The sequence below is a fragment of the Heloderma suspectum genome, chromosome 7 (assembly GCF_057233095.1).
Source record: "Heloderma suspectum isolate Gila_16-S chromosome 7, 16-S_ref, whole genome shotgun sequence".
In the NCBI taxonomy this organism is placed as follows: Eukaryota; Metazoa; Chordata; class Lepidosauria; order Squamata; family Helodermatidae; genus Heloderma; species Heloderma suspectum.
The window spans coordinates 84803961-84829484 of record NC_139464.1 but is presented as its reverse complement, the minus strand read 5'-3'; the positions used below and the strand labels follow the sequence as shown (position 1 = coordinate 84829484).

At 42.9% G+C, this 25524-nt stretch overlaps 1 protein-coding gene across 6 annotated transcripts in view; it reads right to left on the bottom strand.

Moving 5' to 3' along the window:
• Positions 1 to 25524, bottom strand: part of ST7 (suppression of tumorigenicity 7) — a 165665-nt gene that overhangs the window by 54051 nt on the left and 86090 nt on the right. For all 6 annotated transcript variants that reach the window (XM_084810820.1, XM_084810819.1, XM_084810815.1 and 3 more), the window contains 2 exons: positions 12834 to 12916; positions 2901 to 3060 (listed from right to left, as the gene is read on the bottom strand). In XM_084810820.1, coding sequence (XP_084666946.1) covers positions 2901 to 3060; positions 12834 to 12916 — 243 coding nt within the window. The remainder of the gene's footprint in view (positions 1 to 2900; positions 3061 to 12833; positions 12917 to 25524) is intronic.

Genomic DNA, 25524 nt, shown 5'->3' with positions numbered 1-25524 from the left:
TGTAACTTGCACAAAACATCTAATCAAGACTTTACTAGTTATATGACAGTAGCTGCTAGAGTAATATATCCTAGATGCTGGATATTACCTAAAACACCAAATAAAAATGAATGGATAGATAAATTATGGGACTTTGTAGCAATGGCCAAACTGACATCTCGTATAAGAATGAGAGAAAACTGTCAAAAATGAGGCAGGTTTATGAATAACTAGCCAGCATTTATTAATTTTTGTAAACTTAATTTATTAATGCTGAGCCCACATTTATACTTTAAGAGGAATAATTTTGGGAGTGCACTAATAAGCTGTGACTACTAAGTTAGAGCGCTGACAATTTCCTGTATGTTTTTCTGTCTTGATTTATGAGTACCTTAAGTTTATATCTTTGTGTAAATTGCAGACAATTTGCAATTGTTGTACTCCTTTTGTGGATAGTCATTTCGGGAGATAATAAACATAACTTTCAAGGGGAAAAAACCAATTATTACGCTAATACCCTCTCTTTTTACGAAGCAGTAACAGAGGATATGTTACCGTAATAACAGGTAGAGCAACCCAAACCTCTACCAACAGCTGGCTGAGAGGTTGTTGGATGCAGTGGAAGTGCAGTTCTGCTGTCAGGACACCATGTCTGCCCCAGAGGCCCTCAATGCAAGTGTGGAAAGCTCTACAGCAGGGGTGCAGAAGCTCAAGCCAGGGGGACAATCTGGCCTTCCAGAGTTCTCCAGATGGTCATCCCTCGGCCAACTATCGTTTGGTGGTTTCCCAGCTTTTGTGCAGTTTTTTCCCCATTCTAAAAGGTTGAAATGCCTCTCCTGGGGCTTAGTTACTCCTCTCCTGAGGCTTAGTTACTGGCAGTAAGAGTGTTATGCTAAAATACACTGGTATTTTTGGCCCCACCTCTTTTGCCTGTGGTCCCACTCACCACTGGAATGTGGCCCCAGAGCTTCTCTGAAATGGAATTAAGTCGTTTGGCTGGAAGAGATTTAACATCCCTGCTCTACAAGCATAGAAGTACTGCCAGCAGTGTTCCCAGGAGCCACAGTGTCCAAAACGGAGTGTCCAAGAGTCACAGTGGGGGTAGCCTTGGATCCACAGGACCCAAAGCCGCCTTTGTACTGCCAACATGCCTACAGATTGGGCCTCCATACCATGTCAACCTGGGGCCAGCATAAATATTTCCCCTCCCATTGTTGTCAATAGGAAGGAAAAAAAAGAAGAAGAAAACTGCTAGGAAAACCCCCCAAAATCTCCACCTCCACACCTCTTGCCCTAGCCGCAGTGGGCCAGCAGAGCTCTGCCATGGAACTCCCTCCCCAACCACCACTTAGGAAGGACAGTTCTGTAATTCTGTAATCCTATACAAACTAACCTGGGAGTAAATCCCATTGAACGAATAAGGGCTTACTTTTGAGTAGATGTGCATGTTCTCTTCGACCTCTCAGCGGCTTTTGATACCGTTGACCACGGTATCCTCCTGGACCGCCTGGAGGAGTTGGGCACTGGAGACACCGTATTGCGGTGGTTCCAGTCCTTCCTCTCCGGCAGGTACCAGAGGGTAGCACTGGGAGAGGAGGTTTCGGACCCGTGGCTGCTCACATGTGGAGTGCCACAGGGTTCCATCCTCTCCCCGATGCTATTTAACATCTATGTGAAGCCGCTGGGGGCTATCAGGAGGTTTGGGGTGCGGTGTCATCAGTATGCGGATGACACACAGCTCTACCTCTCGTTCAAATCTTCACCAAGGTTGGCCATAGTATCCCTGCCCAAATGTCTGGAGTTGGTGAGTGCCTGGATGGGGAGCAATAAGCTGAAGCTGAACCCTGACAAGACCGAGGTACTTTTGGTGGGAGACAAGAGGAGGCTGGGGGATGTTGACCTGGTGTTGAATGGGGTACAGCTACCCTTGAAAGACCAGGTCCGCAGCCTGGTGGTCATTTTGGACTCCCAGCTGTCCATGAGGGCTCAGGTGTCAGCTGTGAGCCGGACAGCACTGTATCAACGCCATCTGATATGGCAGCTGCACCCCTTCCTTCCCGACCATCTGCTCCCATCGGTAGTACATGCCCTGGTCTCCTCTCGTTTAGACTACTGTAATGCGCTCTACGTGGGGTTACCCTTGAAGACGGTTCGGAAGCTGCAGCTGGTACAGAACGCGGCAGCTCGCCTGATTAAAGGCAGCTGCTGGCAAGATCACATCACTCCAGTGCTGAAGGAGTTGCACTGGTTACCAGTTGTTTTCTGGGCCAAATTCAAGGTGTTGGTTTTGACCTTTAAAACCCTATATGGTTCCGGCCCAGCCTATCTTAAGGAGCGCCTCCAGCAACACCAGACAGGCCGCTTAACAAGATCAGCCTCGGATGGCCTTCTCTCTGTCCCATCAGCTGGGACAGCTAGACTGGTGGGGACGAGGGAGAGGGCCTTTTCTGTGGTGGCCCCCACTCTGTGGAACTCCCTCCCTAAGGAACTCCGTCATGAGCCCTCTTTAATGAGCTTCCACTGTGCATTAAGAATGTGGTTGTTCAGGCAGGCATTTGGGGTGGGTTAGGGTATTTTAGAAAATGTTTTTATTGTAGAATTTTATTGTTTTAAACTGTTTTATTATACGTTGTACATCGCCCAGAGTGGTTGGGTGACCAGCCAGATGGGCGATTAATAAATTTAATAAATAAATAATAATTTAATAAATAAATAAAAAATAGGGTTGTGCTGCACATTTTAATTCATCTTCTCTATAGATACTTTATTCAGGGTATCTCCCCATAGATACTGTTTTGCAGAATATATTCACTTAGTACTACAATTAGTATATTACAAAATAAGCATCTATCTTTCTTGCATGTAAAAAAGACTTTCTACTACAGTTAACAATTTGCACAAGACAAAAAGAATTCTCTTACCTGAAACGCTCTGGCGGTTTGAATCAGAATCCCCATTGCTTGTGTTTGAATTGTTAGGAGAGTTGTTGTCCACCCCACCCAGCAGAGGGCGCAAGTGACTCACAGAGACTTGCTCAATGAATGACGTCCCATACTTGCGAAAATACCACCATTCAAATATCTAAAAGAGAAGCAGAAGACACATATTTATTAGTTTGCGATTCTTACATCTTACTGACTGCTCACATTTCCTTTTGAAAAGTACTGATTCTATTTTTTTGATGAATTATTCTTTTTTGTTATTTCTACAGTGCCATCACTATACATGCCATATTACAGAATTTGCTAGACAAAACTAAATAGGACCCTCCCTCAAAAGAGCTTATGTACTAAAACAGACAAAAGACAAAACAGGGGTTGGGGTGGGGAAAAGACAAGGGTATGGTGAGATGAATGTGAGCAAATGCATTGACATGGACTTAAAAACTTGGTTATAGTTGTGAAGTATTAAGGGGATAAACCAAAGGCCACATGGAAAAGGTACATTTTGAGGAGGGATTTGAAGGGAGACAGGTCGAATTTGAAGGAAGGGGGAGAGGTGTATTCATCACAAGGGGACAGGGCAGAAAGAGAGATATCATGAGAGAGAGTAGCAGAGCAATCCCACCTCCGCCTAGGGTGGAGCAGAGGTCTTTTTCTGCCACTGGAGACAAGCTCCACTGGTGGGGAACCATCGGCCTTAGAGACCCTAACTAGGCCATGGAAAGCTCCACAAGTTAAATCTACCAACAGAAGTATTCCCCCAGTGACAGGCAGTGGTAGGCCCCAAAACAGGGTGTTCCGGGACAGAGCCGAGGTGGCCTTGGATCTGCTGGATCCAAAGCCCTTTCATCTGCTGGGGAGGCCCCAGGATACCACACACACACACACACACACACACACACACACTTCCCATAGCAGCCTAACTAATTTACCCATACTGATTGCGAGGCGGGTGTGTGAAAAAAACCACCACTGCACTAACACTACCAAATAGAATGGCAAAAAAGTATGCTTTTTTTAATTTTTAGAAAAAAGCATTTTATTTTAGAAATACAAAGTAACAATGATATAACAACAAAAATACCTACACGCACAGCCTGTGTTACATTATTCATTACAGGTTCTATACATATTTTAGGATTTTAAATCCTGAGCATATACTTGTTGTATACATTTTAAGCTCAACGACAGCCACCAAATGATCACTTTTCAATTATTAGCTCTCTTAGTTATTCCACCCTTCCAAGGCTTTGGAAATAGTGGATTATCCACTGCTTAGCGCCCCTCCTCCAATCCGATTTAGGATGGCACTGTAAAATCCTTCAGGTGAGCAGGGATGGAGAATGTGTGGCCTTCCAGATGTTGTTGGAGATCAACTCCTATCATCCCTCACCACTGGCTCTGTTGGCTAGGGCTAATAGGAGCTGCAGACTAACAACCTCTGGAGGGCCACACATTCCCCACCACAGTGGTAGAGTGAAGATCATAGACAGAGATATAATGATAAATGAGCATGGAAAGATAGGCAAGGCCATGGAGATCCTCAGATGTAAGGCCTGGGCGTTTGTGATCAATTCAGAAGGAGATGAGAAGCCAGCTCTATTGATCATCATTCCCTAAAATATTTTACAAAATACTAAAATACTTTATAAAATACAGATACTTTTTTAAAAGACAGATAGACAATGTACCTTATTTACAATGCACATTGGCTGGGTTCAGACAATCAGCAGCGAAAAGAAGCCATGGGGGTTTCTTTTCCCTACCTGACCCACACATGCCATCTCCCTAATTACCCTTGCCGCAGCGCAGGTTGCTGTGTTGTCCAAATCCGGCAAGGTGCACAGTGGGGATGGCTTCCAAACCACCCCACAAACCATGGCTTGTTGTAGGGGTAACAGGGTGGTTTGGAAGTCCTCCCCGCCCCCCGCTGCACACCTCGCTGTGTTCAGATAGCGGGCACACGAGCAGCATGTGCAGGGCAGTGGAAGAAAGCCACGGCGGCTTCTTTTCTTCCACTGATCGTCTGGACCCAATCATTGGGTCTTTTCATACATTTGCAAAAGCCAAGAAGTGGAGGAGCAATGGAATCACACGCACACCCCATTCCGGAGCCTGTCTTACCTCACTGGATGTAAACGAAGCTGTCAGACTCAGCTTCTGTCAAGCTCGAGCAGAGTGGGAGAACCAAAGTCAAACTGCGACAGAAGCAAGAATGATACTCCACAGGTAAGGAACCCACAGGTAACCCACAGGGAGAGGGCCTTCTCTGCTGTGGCACCCCAGCTGTGGAATGCCCTCCCCTTGGGGGCCCAATTGGCGATTACATTGGTTTCATTTCGGCACCAGGTAAAAACATGGCTTTTTACCAAAGCCTTTGAGGACTAAATGCATTCTCTAAATAGTGCACTGTTTTAACTGTTTTATTGTTTTAGATTTTAGTTGGTATTAGCTTGTTCAATGTTTAATATGTTTTAGCTGTTTAAATTATTTATTGTTTTATACTGTTTAAATTGGTTTTATCTGTATGCCACCCTGAGATCTTAATGATATAGGGTGGGATTTGTTGTTGTTGTTGTTGTTGTTCAGTCGTTCAGTCGTGTCCGACTCTTCGTGACCCCATGGACCATAGCACGCCGGGCCTTCCTGTCCTGCGCTCTCTCCCGGAGCGTGCTCAAGTTCATATTCATTGCATCGGTGATGCTATCTAGCCATCTCATCCTCTGCCGTCCCCTTCTCCTTTTGCCTTCAGTCTTTCCCAGCATCAGGGTCTTTTCCAGGGAGTTTTCTCTTCGCATTAGGTGGCCAAAATGTTTGAGCTTCAGCTTCAGTATCTGTCCTTCCAATGAGCAGTCAGGGTTGATTTCCTTTAGGATGGACTGATTTGACCTCCTTGCAGTCCAGGGGACTCGTAAGAGTCTTCTCCAGCACCACAGTTTGAAAGCATCAATTCTTCGGCGCTCAGCCTTCCTTATAGTCCAGCTCTCACAGCCATACATTACTACTGGGAAAACCATAGCTTTGATTAGACGGACCTTTGTCGGCAAGGTGATGTCTCTGCTTCCTACTATGCTGTCTAGGTTTGCCATAGCTTTCCTCCCAAGGAGCAAGCGTCTTTTAATTTAATGGCTACAGTCACCGTCTGCGGTGATCTTGGAGCCCAAGAAAGTAAAATCTGTCACTGCTTCCATTTCTTCCCCTTCTATATGCCAGGAAGTGATGGGGCCAGATGCCATGATCTTAGTTTTTTTAATGTTGAGTTTATAGGGTGGGATACAAATGTGATAGATAGACAGACAGACAGACAGACAGACAGACAGATCGATAGATAGCAGCAGGATCCCCTTGTTGCACACACTAGCAAGCAAGCGATCATTCCAGTGGCAGAGTACTTGCTTTGAACTCCTAATGGCCCAGTCTCCGACATCTCCAATTAAAGAACAGCAGGAGGCCTAAGAAGGGACTACCTCTGCGATCTTGCTGCTGCTAGTTGGAGTAGACAATACTGGGCAAAACAGACCAATGGTCTGATTCATTTAAGACATCTCATATGTTAAGGCTAACCTGGACATTTTTAAAGGGAGCAGAAAATTACCTTAACATCATCACCAGGTCTGGCCAGTTGTTGTTACGAGGTTCCCTTACTGGCCTTAGTGTTCTTTTGCATATCCTGAACAGCATCTGCAATTAATATCTCTTAGGATATTCTCTTAACATGAACTGTTAAATGTAAGTACAATATTGCTGTTATTGTTAAGTGATCTGTCAGTATGTCTTGTGTTTATTTTAACATCTGAGATGTTTTAAATGAACTGCAATTGAGCTAACCTTGTATTATAATTACAGCTATTCACCTTTTTTGTTCTTGTGAACCATTTCAAGCACTGCATATTGCAAAAAATACAGTATACAGATACATGGACTGTGACTAGGCTGCATTATGTGAGGGTCCTCGCTGAGCTCCACACTTGGCTGACCCAAGGAAGTCACCTTACACAGCAATTTACGTCTGGGAAGAGAGCAAACAATGGTGCCACCACATGCCACTATAACAGGAACACCGATGCTGTGTAGCAACTGATCAGCTCTGGGACTGCTGAGCCCAAAGTGTGTTTGCATTGTGCCTCACAGGATTGGGCTATAATCCAGCATCTTTTTCCCAGCTGCCTATGTGGTTACTTATCTCAGTCAACATATGCCTGTGCCATACCCTGCTTATACAAGGGATGGGGAGAATTTCATTTGGTGCTTATTGTTAAGCTGCCCAACCTAATTCACACTTCCTGGACTAATACGGGGATCAGAACAGAGTTATCCTTCAGACTGCGCTCTTCTCTAAATTTTGTGATACAGTTCTCAGTTCACAAAAATATGAATATTAGGGAAAATGGAGTATAAAATTCATATGTTTGGGGGGGAAAGTGTCCAAAAATACATGTAAATTTTCATTTTTTATTTTTTAAAAAAACAGAATTGTGTGAAATTGGATGGAAGAGACTTATGACTAAATACATGCAAAACTGACACGGACTAGAAATAGACTGTTTCATCCATGCTAGCCTATACCCAGCAAAGCCTAACTTTTTAGCCCTGCTTCGCACTGTTATAATTCATTTTCACACTAACATCCTGGTTTGGTAGTAACTGAAACAGGTCATCTTTATTTACTTAAATAATTATTTCGCATGGTGATGGTGGTGATTCTTAAATTTAAAATTATTAAACAATTTCAGGATATATCAAATTTGTGTTAGAAGGACTGGTGTGTCAATATGGAAAGATACATAAAATAATACAATTGCCACAATGCCCAATCCAGCAGTAAATCATCAATTACAATGTAACAAAACAGTAAGAGAAGATGGAGTGCTTATTTGCCCTACCACCACTGCAGTGCATCTTAACACAATGTAATGCAGAGTCCATAAGTTCTAAACAATGTGAAAATCTCTACACATTTCCAGCTTAAGAGTTATTGGTATCATTGTTATCTGCCCTTATGTTCATAGGCTGGTTTCCCTTACTCTTGCTTTTTGAATGGCTCACTTAAGTTTATGTCTAATGGCAAGATCGTAAAATTTTTGAACACAGTTGTTCCAGTGTCCTAAGTTTTGAGGTATTTTAAAAAAAGAATTGCTTCCCTTGAAGGAGTATACTGGTCTGCAAATCTCTTTTGTTTATACTTGCAAGGAAATTTCAGTTTCTCTGAAGACTAATTGTCTGCCTGGAGGTAAAAACAGTTCAAGGAATACCCAAGGTACATTAATTAAGTAATGATCCCTCTATTGCTTGAAAACAACAAGGCAAGGAAGGGTTCTGAACCACATGAAGTAGCGAGACTGAAGAGAGCTTGCAGATCCCATGAGAACAGCTTTGTTCGTATGTCTTCTGGGCATACACTGGAACATGGATTGCTCCTTTTCTTTTCTTTTTTCCAATAGGAAATTTGGCATGATTATCCCTGTCTTAGTTTGGATATTTGACTAGTTATAAAGTAAGATACTTAACAGCAAAAACTGGGAGCTTGCCAGGCTGTCAAATTTAGATAATTCATCTCAGAGTAATGGGTAGGAAAATCAGATGTCACAGGCAACAACAATGGGCAGAAAGCACTGAAAGGAGGCAAAGCTAGCCCAGTGGTTCGCTTAGGTAATTTTAGATTCTGGACATGACGGTCTTAGATGGGCCTACCTATGCTGAGTGGGACTCCAGGCTTCCACCCCATAGTCCTACCCTTACAGTACCACTGAGCTAGCCTGGCATACGGAAGTTCAGGAACAAGGGGAGCACATGGTTTACATTGATCCAGATTAAGTTGTTGATTGATCCTCTGGGCCACACTGAACTTCCTTTTTTTGGAGAGCGGCATGGACGTGTATCCAGTCAAGATAAACACTAGTCAGCTGAAATATACCAGGATGTGATTCAAAGGAGATGCCAAATCATTGAGGTGGTACAATCTTCTCATATGGCTGTTTTAGGTTTTTGTATTTTTATGTATTTTAATCTTTGTACACTGCCTCAAGCACCCACTGAATGGAGGAGCGATCCAAAACTTTTCTAAATAAATAAACACCCCCTCCATTTTCAAATGGGAACTACTTTCTTTTTTGTAATAGAAAGTACCCCATGAGAAAATCATGTCGACTTCCAACATTCTGATCTATGTTGGTACTTTAAAAATCATTAGCTGCTGTTGGTCTGTGTGTGTGTGTTTAACTGTAATTTTATTTTCGTGTGTTTTGTAATCTTGTATGCTGCCTTATGAGGGCTGTGCATCCCGCAAGGCGGATTTAAAATCTTTTAAATACATTAATAAATAGTATCTGAAAATGAAGGTGGTACATTAATGTGGGTTGGCAGCGGAGTGCATAGTGAACACCTCTAGAAGGCCGAGTGAAATAATTGTGTTCATTACTGGGGGGGGGGGGGGGGAATAACTTTGCACTGGGAAAAAATAGTCATTTGAATCAAACCTAAACTGTCTATGCAATTAACAAATATAGCAGCAACAAAGGTCAAGCTGTTTGATGGTGCAGTTTCCAAAGACGGACCATGATAATTCCCTCCCACAACATTCTCCTCATTCCAATAGTGGTGGGATAAAATGCCTATTATTTACAGTTACGATACTGCAGGTAAAGATAAACTCCATAATGCTTATAATAATTTTAGGGTGGATTTCTGGTAGCAAAATTCCATCATTCTGAGAGAAGTTGGTATAAAAGAAAAGTGAGAAAAGCTCATTCTCTGGAAGTGTCTTTTTAATGCTGCTGCCCTTGAGCCTGTAATGTCCTGTATGGAAATTCCCCTTTACATGCAAGAAGTTGAGTTCTCAATGGCCTTCACTGGGCTAGGGGTGGGGTGACTGTCACAACCAAGTGTGATTTCTTCACTATGTTATCTTTATATGCATATATGAAGTTTCACAGGGCAGCTCAACAGAGAGGACATGGCACACTACTGTTCTGGAGTTGTTTGACCAAAGCCTTTTTCATAGTCGCAGTGCACTGTAGGATTTTTTTTGGACTAGGTGATGTCCCAAAAATTATCTATCAGTTTTGTTAATGTGCATGTCATGCCAAAAATAATTAGATCTTATGATTCCAATTTGAGGATTGGTTAAAAAGAATTTGGGAAACCCTATACACAGGTTTGGGGAAGGAAGGGAAAGAACCAATATGATCAAGATATATTATGAAAATTGGAATACATTCTTAAGTTTCTGAACAGATACTATGATCAAAAAGTTCCTATAAGGATACTAATATTTTGAAGATGCTGATTATTACTAGATATCACTTAATGGTTTTTAAATTTATATATTATGTTCATTTTGAAAAAAGCTATGGATATAATGAAAAAGAAGAATATTGACTCCTGTTTTCCTCTTGTACAGCAGGTGTTACTTTGTATTATTTTGTATCACTTTGCAACATTTGCAATGATAAATAAAAAAAGATTTTTAAATAATTAGGTCTTACTAATAGAGCTTCGGCTATTGGGCGGTATAGAAATGAAATAAACAAATGAACAAATAATGTGGTGGCCCCCTCTCTGTGGTGGCCCCCACTCTGTGGAACTCTCTCCCTAGGGAACTCCACCATGCCCCCTCTTTAATGAGTTTCTGCCACGCATTAAAACGTGGTTGTTCAAGCAGGCATTTGGGGTGGGTTAGGGTATTTTTAGAAATATGGTGTTTTTATTGTAGAATTTTATTGTTTTAAACTGTTCTATTACATACTTTGTGCATCGCCCAGAGTGGCTGGGTAACCAGCCAGATGGGCGATTAATAAATTTAATTAATTAATTAATTAATTAAATGTTTAATTATTTGGAGACAGACAGATTAACATTTGTGTTGATCAGTACTGGGTGTGTCCATGGAACAGGACACTTCCTGCACTCTCTCCACTTCCTTCCAACAAAATCCCTTTCTCCAGTTCTGCCTGTGGCTGTTTCTTCCCCAGCACAGGGAGAGATGCTGGCTCCCAGCACACAGGGCCGCTTGTACCAACACAGAAAGCCCAGTGCTCTGTCCTATTATCAGCAGTCACTACACAGCAGAACATAGGATCGGACTGTTAGAAATGTAAATAGCAATTACAGATAGAGATACAAAATTTCTGGAAATTTTGAGGCCATGGGGGGAAAAAGACCTTTTTTTCTGGGGCGGGGGGATGGGGTGAAAAAATTGGAAATTGCGGAAAACTTAAAAAATAAGCAATACTTATTTTTTAGCACTCTTTCTAAAGTCACTTTGTTGCTTTAAGACAGCCTTCCCCAACCTGGTGCCCTCCAGATATTTTGGACTTCAGCTCCCATCGGCCTCAGGCAGCATGGCCAACGGTCAGGAATGCTGGGCGCTGTAGTCCAAAACATCGAGAGGGCATCAGGTTGGAGAGGGCTGCTTTAAGGACATTTTGTCAGAACTCTCTGCCATAACCTGTCCATCTTGGGTGGCCGTGCACGGCATAGCTTATGGCTTCACTGAGTTACGCAAGCCCCTTCGCCACAACATGCTGTATGCTAAATATCTGGCTGCCCAACTTGCACCTTGCAAATGATCATGATGGTTCTGTGCCCATCATATTCATTTATTTAAAGAATGTTTATTCTGCCTTTCAAGGTGAAGCCTCATCAAGGCAGTTTACAAGATACAACAACAGATCTTGTGGAATACTGCCACACACAGAATCTGGCTATTAGAACAGTGCAATAGAACTGTCAAAAATGATGGCCTTTGGAAATGATAAGAAGATGGATGCTGTGTTAATGATAATAGAATAGAAGATTAGGTGCAGTGTTTGATTTTTCTTCTTCTGGAAATTTATTTAATATTTTCCTGAGAGTCAGTGTTGGCTCAAGGATTCGGGAGGCCTTTGGATGAGACGCCCCAATCTCCAATACAATAACAAAGCTGACACTGGGGAGAAAAAGAAGGGATTAGGAGTGGGAGGAAGGGCTTCAGGAGAGGTCGTCAAGGCCTCAGGTACAATCAGAATACAAAGTAAAGAACATCAATGTTTCAGAAGGTGTGGAAAGGAAAGGAAAGGAAAGGAAAGGAAAGGAAAGGAAAGGATCCTCCTGTGCAAGCACCGGGTCATTACTGACCCCTAGAGGGACGCCTGCTTAGGCTGGCGTTTTCATGGCAGACTATAGCGGGGTGGTTTGCCATTGCCTTCCCCAGTCTTCAGAAGGTGTAGACACTGATAAATATGATCTGGCTGAGCTTCTTTAGGTATGTTTGTTTGTTTGTTTATTTATTTATGGCATTTATATACCGCTGAATATCATAAAACTTCTCAGCGGTTCACAATATTAAAACACAACATTAAAACACAGCATTAAAAACACTTCCAACTACAATAAAAAAAATCAAGGGGCAGTAAAATGGAGCAGCATAGGCTTGCAATGTGTAACCTGTGCTTTTTTGTACATTCTGTTGTAAACAGTTGAACTTCGCTTTTCATGTGGGGAAATTCCATGTTGTACCTTAATCTGGGCACAGTCTAGCTAAAGCAAAGAAGTTAAGCACACGTTTAACTCTCTCCCACTGAAATCAATAGGACTATAAAGTGCTTAACTTCATCGGGATAATGGCTTTATTTTTAAAACCCACGTTTGTTGTCCAAAACTACTTGTATGCAGAATACTCCAGAGCCACTGGGGATGGAAGATGCTTTCTAGAATTTGCAAGTCTTGCAACATCACCAGGCCCCACCTCATGAAGTCTTTGGGGGGATGTATGAGACCAACCTCACAGCCTGTGACCAACACAAATTCTGTTAAGTACATAGATGCTTAACTGGATGGGGGAAGACTACAAAGATCAGAATTTTGTAGACGTAGAAACTAATGTTGCAAAGTATTACAGAACTGAAGTTGTAAAATGTAATATCTAGTACTTACCAAAATAAGCCCTGAGATTAATGAGGAAGTGCCTGTTAGGGCAACGTAGAACTTGGGCGTTAACGTGTTCAAAAACATGCTCACTGAAAGAGAAAAAGAAGAAAAAATTACTAAGACAGGGCATTTTCTCACCTTTTCCTTTCCCACCATTTGCAATCCCGGCTATGAATAAATAACTTGCATTTCAAAAATATCTTCTCTGTCCTCCACCTCTCTGACCTGCCCGGCCACAAAGACAAAATAGTAGCAGGTTTTTGCTGTCACTGGCAAGCAGTTCCCCTGCTCTCCCTCATTAAAACACAAACGCATGCCCACACATACACACAGAAATCCCATTACAAGAAGTATACCTGATGGGTCAAGTATGTCATCTGAATTAATATTAAATAGAGGTCAGCAACCATAAGGTCATAAGATGAATCCAGCCAGTATAAGAACACCAGCTGGCCCAGCAGTGTTATCTCCTTCCATCCCTTTCCATTTAGTCAGGGGCAATTTCCAAATAATGTTTGGCATGAATGGGATGATCCCCTATCTGCAAAGGAGTGGCCCTTCATCACAATGTACAGCTCTAAACTGACCCACCATCCAATCCACCTGAGGAAATGGGGCATTAAGTATCAATTGTTTCAGAGAAGTTGGGTTTGCACTAGGGCTGGATTTAGAGGCAGGTGACTGCCTAGGGTGCCAGGCTTGTTGGACATGACTGATGAATGCACCTTTTCAAAGCTCCAGCTCATGAAAACGTATCTACTCTTGATAGCAGCCAACAAAGGATGGACACTGCTTGCCATTTTATTGATCTAAAATGCCACCAACCTGTCTTTGGATCCTTCTGAAACAGTGCTTCAATTCAAGAAGGTAAAAGGCAAGAAAAGTAGGGCTGAGGCAAAAGTTATTAAAGAACTTTCAGCTTGAATTTGGGGGGAGGGGGAGGAAGCAGTGGGGCAAACCGGGGATGAAACCCTCATTAATTTTAAGGAGGGAATTCAGAGTATTATGGAACTCATGACTATATCCAGATCTCCTTAGTTTCACCAACAATTTCTACACTTTTTGTTCTGCTCTCAGATATCCCCCAAATGGCCCCTTACTTTTGTGTCTTGTAAATGGGACTATGAAATTGGGGGGGGGGGGGGGATCTGGCTAGCCCTAGAAAAAATAGATCTTTTGAACTAGAGTAAACATTCTAAGGCGGTCACATACTGTAACACTATGGAATACTGGTCCACCTAAAGTTGCTGCACTCTTCAATATTTTGATGTTACTGATTATTAAAAATGTTAAGTGTCTATAAGATTAGAGGAAACGCAAGCATCTACCATTAAAATGTTATTCATATGCAAACAGTTTAACTCATGTATAAATGTAATTCATATGCACAAATGGTTGAACGTGCGCTGGAACGAGCCATGAATCTTACTGTCCTTCATTGAGAACTGGTCCTTAATTCTAATAGGAGGTCAAATGACAAGAGATGTTCACTTGGTTTCATATCTGCCATAAGACAATCCTAAACCAACTTACCTGGGAGTAAACACCCTGAACTCAATGGGGCTGACTTCTGAGTAGACATGTATACAATTGCACTGTTGGAAGCCTTGTGCAAGGTAAATGCAAAGCCCCACCATATGCATACCTAACATTTTACATTGCGGGAGAAAAATGTGCCATACTGAAATGCCCTTGACATCCTCTTCTGCCTATGATTCCACCCTTCCATTCAACATACTGCTACCATCTTGAAATTCTGGGCCATTTTGGGATGGGGAAGATGTACTATAAGTAGCAGCATAGAGAAGTAATTCCCCAATTACCCTCACCCATCAGTCCCCACTTGCTATGAAGTTCAAGGTGACAATTGCGGAGCCTCTGCCCCTGCATGCACACCCCATAACCAATATGGTCAAGTATATGCCCCTCCTGTCAGTGGTTGAATATCAGGCTACAAGCATCAGCCATGAAAATACTGGACGGTTTCTTCCTAGTACAGTAAATGTTGCGCAATATACTCCATCTAATACTCCATCTGCTAGCCCTCACTGGCATCACAATGTTTGGGCATTAGCCAATAAGATAAATACTGCCTTTAAATCCAAGCACTTTCCATTCCATAGGAAAACTTAATGCCTCATCTATCCAGCGCAAAAGCAAGATTTGAGAGAGCAGAGCAACATAAAGGCATTTGGCTTCTGTTTCTGCAATCCATCTATGCCACTTTTATCCACAACATTTTGGAAATGAAATGTAAGGCCAAGACGAGGAATGTACAGAAATTTCATTTCAGTTTGTTAAACATCAGAACTCGTCCTGGACCCACCCCCGAACATGAACACATTTTTTGAGCAAAGCTCACCTATTCCTGAACTTGCAATTGCATTCACATAATGCATTTGTTAGAAAAATGGGCATTTGGGGAAAAATATGAATTCTCATGCTTTAGTTAATGAGGGAAAAGTACACACATGGCCACCCTTTTCCCGTTCAAACAACAACAAAGGCTCACAGTTGGGAATTCAAGGCTCACCGATTCCCCCATCCCCAGTCGAGTCTCTAAATAAAAATAACCAACACTGACTGCCAAATATATCTGGCATTCTATTGCCTGAAGATACATGTGAGCCAGCAAAGTTATGCTAGTAGCTTGCTCTACATGTCTCCTGAGCACTGTCATATATTACAGTATCAACAAAAACCTAGCAGGGAAGCACAGAAGATGTTACATACATACATCCCCATCAGCTCCCTTCCGGTAGCGTACAGAATACTACTGTCAGATTAAAGCACATACAGAGCCAAAGTCAGTTTTGATTCATACATGCTTTTGTTAGATGGAATGACCGTTTTGAACTAAAATATGCCCTCCATGCTTTTAACAACTACTCCCACCTGGTCTGGTCTGGGGCATTGCTGGCTGCTGCGCACAAGTTCCAGATAACCTACAGCTTTTACCTCTTGCCTCATTTCTTTGCCTCTATTCCTATTCACAATTTCCCCCTTTAATAGTTGTAAATGTTCCAAAAAGGGTGGGTGGGTACAAATTTGTGAAATTGCACGAATGGAAATTTTGAAAAACAACAGCTGCACAGCGAAAACCACATGAATACATGGGAGTGGAAGAATAATTGCTCTGCTTCCTTCTGCCAGGCCAGGCCACTCATCTCACAGTGCTAGTAGATTCCTAGATCCTGCAAAGCAGACCATAATGAGTGGATACACATTGCAGCCTGGAGCCTGACACCATACATGAAAACATGTAAAGAAATCAGTGTTGAATCCTGGCAAGCAGGCCGTAAGCAGATATGTCTTACCACAAAGCAGAGTCCGACTGTTTATGTGGTAGCACTTATCTTCATCCTCGTCCTGGTGGATTCAGAGCATGCTTTAAATGCCTCATAGATGAGTGCCCCATTTTCATGACACACAGTCGCTATTTAGATATATGCATGTATATCCCACCTTTCTTCCAAAGAGCTCAAGATGGTGCATATGGTTTCCCCGTCTCCCACCCCATTTCCCTGTTACAACAACCCCATTAAGCTAGGAGATAGTGACTGGACCAAAGCCACCCAGTGAGCTTCATGACCAAGGAGGGATCTGAACTCAGGTTTCTCCTAGTTCTAATCCAACACTCTAACCCAGGTGTATGGAATGTGTGACCCTTCAGATATTGTTAGACCGCAACTCCCATCGGCCCTAGCCAGCATAGCCAATGATAAAGAATGATGGGAGTTGCAGTCCAACAGCATCTGGAGGGCCACATGCTCCCCATCCCTGCTCTAACCACTACACCCACACTTGATTCTCTTCACTCTTCACTTCTGCTGCCCAGGTAGGAAGAGAACAGTTTCAAGCAAAAGTAGAGAGTTGTCTTGGCCTCCCTGACTCCCTTGCTCAAAGACTCCATCTTATATTATTTACTTATTTAGGAACATATGCCCCATCCTTCCATTGAAGTCACAACACACAATGCTAGTTTGATTTATTTTCAACCAAAGACATTCTTTCCCCCTTCTTTTTCTGAGGGTGAAATACAACCTGCTTCAGATAGCATCTAAAATTTGAGGGCGCTTTCTCCCCTCAGTCAGACACTCCCAGAGGATGGCTGGGCACCATGTGATAGCTGTTTAATGGCTAACAGTGCTAAGCAATAGGCAGTTGTCAGAGGGGAAACAGGGAAGCAAGATCCAGGAGTTGGAGCTGAGGGATGCACAGAAACACACCAGAACTGGCAGGACCTTGTTGCTCAGCAACATCCCAGCGCAAAGAGGAAGTCCAGGAATCTTCAGGAAGTTCAAGAGGGCCCAAGCTGCAGTAATGTTACCTCATTACATGGAGTAGGTACACACAGAACTGGAGGCTCCCAGTTCTAACACTAGCAATTCCTGATAAAAACTCACAACATGAGCTACTTCTTACTCAGAAGTAAACCTGTAAGTGGACTAAACCACTTCAGACTGAAGATGGAGATTCTCATGACTTAATTTTCCTCCATACAAAGTCCATACAATCCTTCCAATGTGAAAACTAAATGTCAGGGAGAAGAGTTCCATCTTAGATGTGTGTGTTTGTTTGTTTTACAGCATTTGTATATTGCTCCCCATCCAAACAGATTCTGGAGCAGTGAACACATGAAGAACAATAGTTAAAAAGATTAAAGATTAAAACATCATATTAAAATTATTACAAACAAAATGCCAATAAAAACCATGGCTGGTCATTTAAGGAATACTTCTTGGAACAGAACTGTTTTCAGGAGGCGCCAGAAGCAACACAGTGTTGGCACCTGCCTGACTTCCAAGGGCAGGGAGTTCCAAAGAACTTCTCCCCATGTTCAGCCTTTAAAAAAATATTTTAATGAAGGGTACATTCAATTGTGTGAGTCCCCACCTACATCAACAGCCCAGTCTCAGGCTTAGCACCTTAGTGAGAACTAGGCCAAGATGTCTGCACTGTGTCTATTGATCATAGTCTCCTAGAGGTGGCCCAGTTCTTCGTGGCTGGGCTGGAGTAAAATGCTTTCTCCCTCTGGGGTGAGGATCTGGGATTTTAAATCCTTTTTAACCAGTGAGAGGGTGGAGGACTCAGGGTCAACCAATGCCCCATTTAGGAAAAGTCAGTCTCCCAGTCAAGTTTTGGAAAGGGACGTTCCCTTCCCCCTTTTTTCCTTGAACCATATTGACATGACCACCTTAGCCACACAATTTTACAATGTCTCTGAATACACAGTAAGCAGGGGTGGCGGGGAATGACAAATTGGCATAGTTGTATGCAACAGAATCTTCATCTAACTTGGTCAGGTCAGACAGAAATCGGTTTTCTGGTAGAAGGGATTTTGTGAGAAAAAGCACACAATTCTTCTCTTGCTTTATTTTTAGCTGAAATTCCTGGTGTACTCTGGAGGTGTACTGGTTGTCCTGTTTTGCAGTAGTACACCTAGTGCTCATTTTCTTGTTTCACACAAGGCATGCATCCTGATTCCTTTTTCCTTGTAAGAGGAAAGTACAGGACGTCAAGCTCCAGTTCCTTTAAACACAGCTGTGGAATGGTCCGTGCAGCACATGACTCTAAACACTTGCTAAATAAGCCTTTGCCAAGCAGCTGCAATTATGCTACATCTCTAAACTTCTATGCTAATTTATTTCACTGTATATTAGGCTCACTAGATGAGATAGTTCTAGAGAGAGCAACAAAAGAAATAAGTGGTGCTTGCCATAGAACATTTGACAGGAGCTATAAAAATGATCCATATCTCAGCATATGTGGCAGTCTCAATGAGCCATCAGAAGGATTCAATTGCTAAACCTTTGGAGGGAGACATAGATCACATACAAGCAGCTTCTCAATTTTAACAGATCCATCCTGTGACGATAATGAAAGTATCTCTGGTTGTGGAATCTGGCTTTCTGAAACGGAATATGTTGGCTTATCAAAAAATCTGGTATGTTCACCTTTCATTAATTAAATATGTAAATAAATAAAAACAACAACAAGTCTTGTGGCACCTTAAAGACTAACACATTTATTCTGGCATAAGCTGTCGTGGACTATAGCCCACTTCATCAGATGCATGGACAGTTATAGAGAGTTTTAGGTTTATATTCAGTACATAACGGGCCAATTTACCCATGGCCTTTCGGGGATAAGTGGGAGAGAGCAGGCATGTTGCCTACATCATGTCAGCCACTTCCGCTTTTAATCATCAACCTGTTTGTGCACAACCAACAAAACATGGGTTGACCACAGGGTTGTTTAATAACCCAGTACTGCGGGTTCACACATCACATTCAGCAGCCTACAGCCAAGCTGATCATAAGTTGTTGATTAAAAGAGCTCTCCCACTTGTGCATGACAACCCATGGGTTGTTTAAACCATGGCTGTCGTTACATGAGAACCAGGTGATGGTGTCTGGTGGGGGATGGAAGTTTAAACAATCAGATCAGAAGGAAATTAAATGTAGAAAGTACTGACAGTGACAATTACTTTGTCATTCACAGTACAGTTGCTGCTGATAACACAAACACCCTGGCACTACGAAAGCCAACTGATACATGTCATGTGATAAAAATCTTTTATCCTGATTCAAGTCTCTGGAGATTCAGTCCTAACTCAGCAGTCTCTCGCTCTAATCTCCCTTTGAAGTTTCTTTGCTCCACAGTGTCCACCTTAAGGTCAGTGATAGAATGGTCTGGAAGACTGAAATGTTTTCCCCCACTGTTTTTTGAATATTGCCATTTCTGATGTCAGCTTTTTGTCCATTGATTCTTTTCCGAAGAGACTGGCCTGTTTGCTCTATGTAGAATGCAAAAGGCCATTGCTAACAGAAGATGGCTTATATTACATTAGAAGATGAGAAAGTGAATGAGCCCCTAATGCAGCACTGGCCCGCCCATGAGGTGGGGTAAATCCCCCAACTCAGGCAGTGGGGGATCCCACATGCCTGCTGCTAGGAGTCCCAATGCCACCAACGCATACCTCTCAAAGTAGCTGCTGGCCACTCTCCTCCTGTAGCAAATGCTGCAGCAGGAAAGCAGCCACTGCGGCTCTCCAGAGCAGCTCCTGCCGCTGCCACCTCCCACCCTATCCCTCACCTTAAGGAAGGCATAAGCAGGCAGCCGCTCTGCAGACCCACACCAGCTGTTCCCCTGCTGCGGCAAAGACCAAAGCAGGACAGCACTCGGCACGGCTCTCCAGAAAACCCACCTAGCCAAATTTGTTTGTTTGTTTATTTATATGCCGCCCAATAGCTGAAGCTCTCTGGGCAGTTCACAAAAAGTAAAACTATAAAGTAGAACATAAAACAATATAAAATATGAAAGCTTAAAACTACAATATAAAAGTACAACCAGAATAAACCCTAGCAGTCATGCAGAGATTTAAGATTTAAAACAGCAGAGCTAAAAGAGTGCTAAAATGCTGGGAAAACAACTTCACCTGGTGCTGAAAGGAGTACAATGTAACTGCCAGGCAAACTCCCTGCCATAAGGCTGGCTCAGCTACAAAACCTTTATCCACAGCCACCAAAAATCAACCCCCTGTTCTCTTTTGGCAACCTAGTAACCAGGTTCTTGTTGCACAGGCATGGGATTGACACCACCACTAGAGACAAGAGTAAGAAAACTAAGATATTTAGTAAGGGAATTATATATACAAGGGAACAGAGTGCTTTTTTCAGATAATAATGGGATTGCTTAAATGTACTTAAATTAAATATACTTTTTAACCATTCCTAGTAAGTGAGAGAGTCCTCCCCAGTTAACTATCTCTCATAGCTTTTCCCTCAGACCAGATTTTCCCAGCCAGTCACAGCTAGGAACAGATGCTATATAGCAGCAGTCTTCCTCTGCCTCCAGCTCTTCCTGTTGCATCCAGAATGATTCTGTTACAGGAACTACTTGCTATAGCCCCCTCTGGTCAGACCTCTGCCTGAAAAGTTCTGCTGCTGGGCTTTCCTGTCCATCTGAATCTTCGCCACAACCTCACACCATGGCTTCCTGATCCCTCAGCCGCTAGATCTGGTATTCAGACCATCCAGTTGGGAAGAGGCAATCTCCAGGGCCACCTTCCCACCAATGCCTCACTCTGGAAAAGAATGCCTCAGAGTGAGGTATTGAGTGGAGGGCAGGAGGAGGAGAAGGTTTGCAGGGCAGCTCACATTCCCCCTGCCCGGCAGCAGCACCAGTTCGCCTCCACCCCTGGCAGCAGTGCACAACAGCTTATACTACCTCACATTTATACTCCCCTCTCCAGCAGTACAGCACAGTGGCTCGCGCTCCTGACTCCACACCTGGCAGCTGCACATAATGGCTCATGCTATCCCCCCAAACCCCGGCAGCAGAGTGCGGTGGCAGCAATTTGCTCTCCCCCAAAGCTCCAGGGGTGGCAGCATGTCTTCCCCCCTCAGCCGGAGGGAGGTCTTGCACCAGTCATGCTCTGATGTTGACTGTGGTGTTATTAGGTCCTGTAATAGTGTTTCCAGAGTGGATATAGGGACATCTCAGTAGATATGAGGTGGCATCTCAGTTTGTTGCAGAGTCTGCTGTCTGTGTTAGTAACAACAAAACACCACTTGTAGTTATCTAGCTAAAAGCACTCAAATGAATCATCAATGATCTACAGCGCATCCTGGACAATGATACTGCCCTCTCATAGGCCTTGGGTGGTAGGCTTGTACTTGCTTATAGACAGCCCAGCAACCTCAAACTCACTAGGAACAACAAGCCACATAACAAGGTTTTCTCTTCTAGGTCTGTCCTGTAGCAGCTTGCTCCTGGGTACCAGTGTGGCCTTGTCAAACTGTTTTTCACTTCAGTGGGAGGGTATTGTAGTCAGAGGAATGCCTGCTTTAAATCCTTACATTGTGATTCTCTGTCCAACTACTATTAATAACCACTTTTCTGGCCCTTGTGGTCCGAAGAGGAAGAGGAGGAGGAGGAAAGCTTCCGCCCCAAGGGGCCTGGGTCATGCTTTCAATATTCAGGCACACAAGCTCTTTACTGCATGCAGCTTGTAATCCCTGCCCTGTATACCATCTATCTCTAAACTGCCAAAAATCCATCTCCAGCATCTGGTTTCTGATATTTCCAGAGTCCAAAAAATATGCAATTTTTTTTTCAGGGAAGCATCAATTATTAAATTTAGCATTTTTTCGGACTTACATATAGATTTGATCCCAGTCACAGCACTTTGTCAGTGGGAATGCTGCTTCATTTGTTTTGGGGCAGCCTCACTATGGGTATCTTGTTTACATGCCACAAAGGTTTATGAGGTTAAGCTTTGTTAAGAATGAAGCCAAACACTAAAACCCATTATCAGGAATCATTTAATGTGATTAGTGTCTTTGGTTCTTTCTAAGCACCTGGTCCCCCTTCATGGATCACTGCCATGTTGTGGCGAAGGGGCTTGCATAACTCAGTGAAGCCATAAGCTATGCCGTGCAGGGCCACCCAAGACGGACAGGTCACGGCGGAGAGTTCTGACAAAATGTGGTCCACTAGAGAAGGCAATGGCAACCCACTCCAGTATTCCTGCAAAGAAAACCCCATGGAACGTATCACAAGGCTAAAAAGTATGATGCCGGAAGATGAGCCCCTCAGGTTGGAAGGTGTCCAATATACTACTGGGGAAGAGCAGAGGGTATTTCCAAGTAGCGCCAAAAAGAGTGAAGCGGCTGGGCCAATGCCGAAAGGACACTCAGCTGTGGATGTGTCTGGTGGTGAAAAGAAAATCTGATGCTGTAAAGAACAATATTGTTTAGGAACCTGGAATGTCAGATCAATGAATCAAGGTAAGCTGGAGGTGGTCAAGCATGAGATGGCAAGATTGAACATCGACATCTTGGGAATCAGTAAACTAAAATGGCCAGGCATGGGCGAATTTAATTCAGGTGACCATCATATCTACTACTGTGAGCAAGAATCCCTTAGAAGAAATGGAGTAGCACTCATAGTCAACAAAAGGGTGGGAAAAACAGTACTGGGGTACAATCTCAAAAACGATAGAATGATCTCAGTACGAATCCAAGGCAAACCATTCAACATCACAGTAATTCCAGTCTATGCCCCAACCACTGATGCCGAAGAAGCTGCGGTTGATCAGTTCTATGAAGACCTACAACACCTTCTAGAACTAACACCAAAAAAAGATGTCCTCTTCATCATAGGGGATTGGAATGCCAAAGTAGGAAGTCAAGAAATCACCGGGATAACAGGCAAGCACGGCCTTGGTGTACAAAATGAAGCAAGACAAAGGCTAATAGAGTTTTGCCAAGAGAACACGCTGATCATAGCAAACACTCTTTTCCAACAGCACCAGAGGCGACTCTACACATGGACATCACCAGATGCGAAGAGAAAACTCCCTGGAAAAGACCCTGGTGCTGGGAAAGATTGAAGGCAAAAGGAGAAGGGGACGGCAGAGGATGAGATGGCTAGATAGCATCACCGATGCAATGAATATGAATTTGAGCACACTCCGGGAGAGAGCAGAGGACAGGAAGGTCCATGGGGTCACGAAGAGTCGGACATGACTTAACGACTGAACAACAACAACAACAAGCACCTGGTCAGCGTGTTTCTCCCTACTTGAACACAGGATTTCCCTCTTCTCTGACAAAATCAGAGCGACTGTGGCTGCATTGATTCCATGTAATTTCAGTGCTTTCAATTACAAACAAGAAGGCTCATTATGTCCTATTATCAGTGGAAAAAATACAGCTTTGCCTGAGGGTGGGTAGCAAAGACTATCTTTGCTGGCTGTTCCAGATGAGGTGGACTGTAAGCTCTCTCTCATTTTGGCATCTCGTTCTCACACAAGAAAAACTGGGTTAAAGGGTAACTCTCAAAACAATCTTCCCTCGATTTATACCAGCAGTTTAAGAAGAAAACACACATTGAAAGTGACATTGACGTTCTCTTGTAGCCCCATCCTGCCTGCCTTTATTCCATTTAGCACCACTCCCATCTATGGCCATTTGCTTTATTTAAACAGATATGAAGCATTATTATTATTTTTATTATTATTATTATTGAATTATATAATATCATACCTCTGAACAGGTATGAAGTAACTTTCCCTCACCACAAAGCAATTGCAGTCTCCCACACACTGAGAATGGAGGACCAGGGATTTCTTCTAGGCCTGAACATAGGCCTGAGCATAGTTATATCTCTTAAGCACTGCCCTCTCCCCAGCTTTCCTGATAGTATTCCAAAGACACAATAAAAATATTTTTTTAAACTTTTATTAAAGCTTATAGCTTATTGTCACTCTTCTGTTACCACCAGTACATTTTGCATCAGTACTACCATATCTGCTCATATTCATACTAGTTCTACACTCAGTCATATAATTTGGGTGGGGAAAAACTCCTTAGCAGCTTAAGCTGTCCAGGTTTCAGTTCAGCAGAGGAGGAAAACACTGCTGTAAAATTTGAGGTAAATCTTTCCAGTCGTTTCAAGAGCAAAGAAAAACCCCTCCTGCAGTGTCAGGGGGTTTCACAGTCACACTCTCTTCACCAAGTTCATCTCACGGAAGGAACAACTTGGTAAAACAGTTCAAAGCTAACTCTTGAATCCTGCAAAGATACTGAGATCAAGAAGGCAGCGTGCTGAAAAGCTCCATGGAGACCCAAGCTATAATTATCGACAAGTGGGAGGATACACTTCAAGCTGCTTGACTGCTCAGCTGCATTAGATCTTTTAAAAATTGCTAAATGTGTCTTCAAATGCCATGCGTCCTGGCACACAGAATTACCATCAAAGCCATGATCACCTACCATCAAAAGAAAAGGAGAACTTGACTTCCTAAGCTAGGGCATGATTTTATAAAAGGGAAGTCACACTTGGAAGTGTTAAAAAATTTCACCCCACACCCACTCCTAACGGATGCTGCACTCATTTCTGTTCTACATTGAAATGCAAAATGCCTGCTGCTATTTCTTCTGTTTTCTTAGTTTTATTGCCATATTCTGTAAAAAAAAAAAAAAATACTGTCTCTCCTTGTGTTTATATATATAAAAACATGACAAGGCAGGGTCTGGTCCACAAACATTTCACCACAAACATGCTGGTTTTGTTGCCACAAGGGCTCTGTTTTTGCAAGATAAGACAGGCTGGCCATAGACTTAGAACTCGAATGTCAAGGCAAGAGAAAATAAAATTTAAACAATATCATTTCCACATTATGTAATTACCAAGGAAAACCCCAAACAGTGAAATACCTACGCAGTCTTGCAACAAACACAGGAAATCATCCAACACATTTCTTCCAGTTCAAGACAGTTTGGCTTTCCTTCCCAGGAAAAGATGATACCAAATAAATCCCGGAGCACAAAAAGAAAAATTCTTCTAGATAAACCAGTATTCCCACTTTCTCTTGCATTACTTGTTTGGTTGGGTCAGGGTGCACACTTGTGTGTAGGCTCTGATGCATTTCCTTTAGGCAAGCGCCCTTACAAAAATCAGCAGATGGGGAATTCTCATCAGCCTGCCATACTCCTTGTATAAGCTTTCAAGACCAAAACAGATTTCCTTTTTGGAGCCAACACGGAGAACCACTGGTTTGCCTGAGATGCTTGGAAGAGGGTAGTTAGGTTACTGCCTGTTCCTATGCTACAGGATTGTATGCTGATCCCAAATTACATGAACTTGCACCCCATATTTGTGGGTACAATTTTAAGAATTCTGCAAA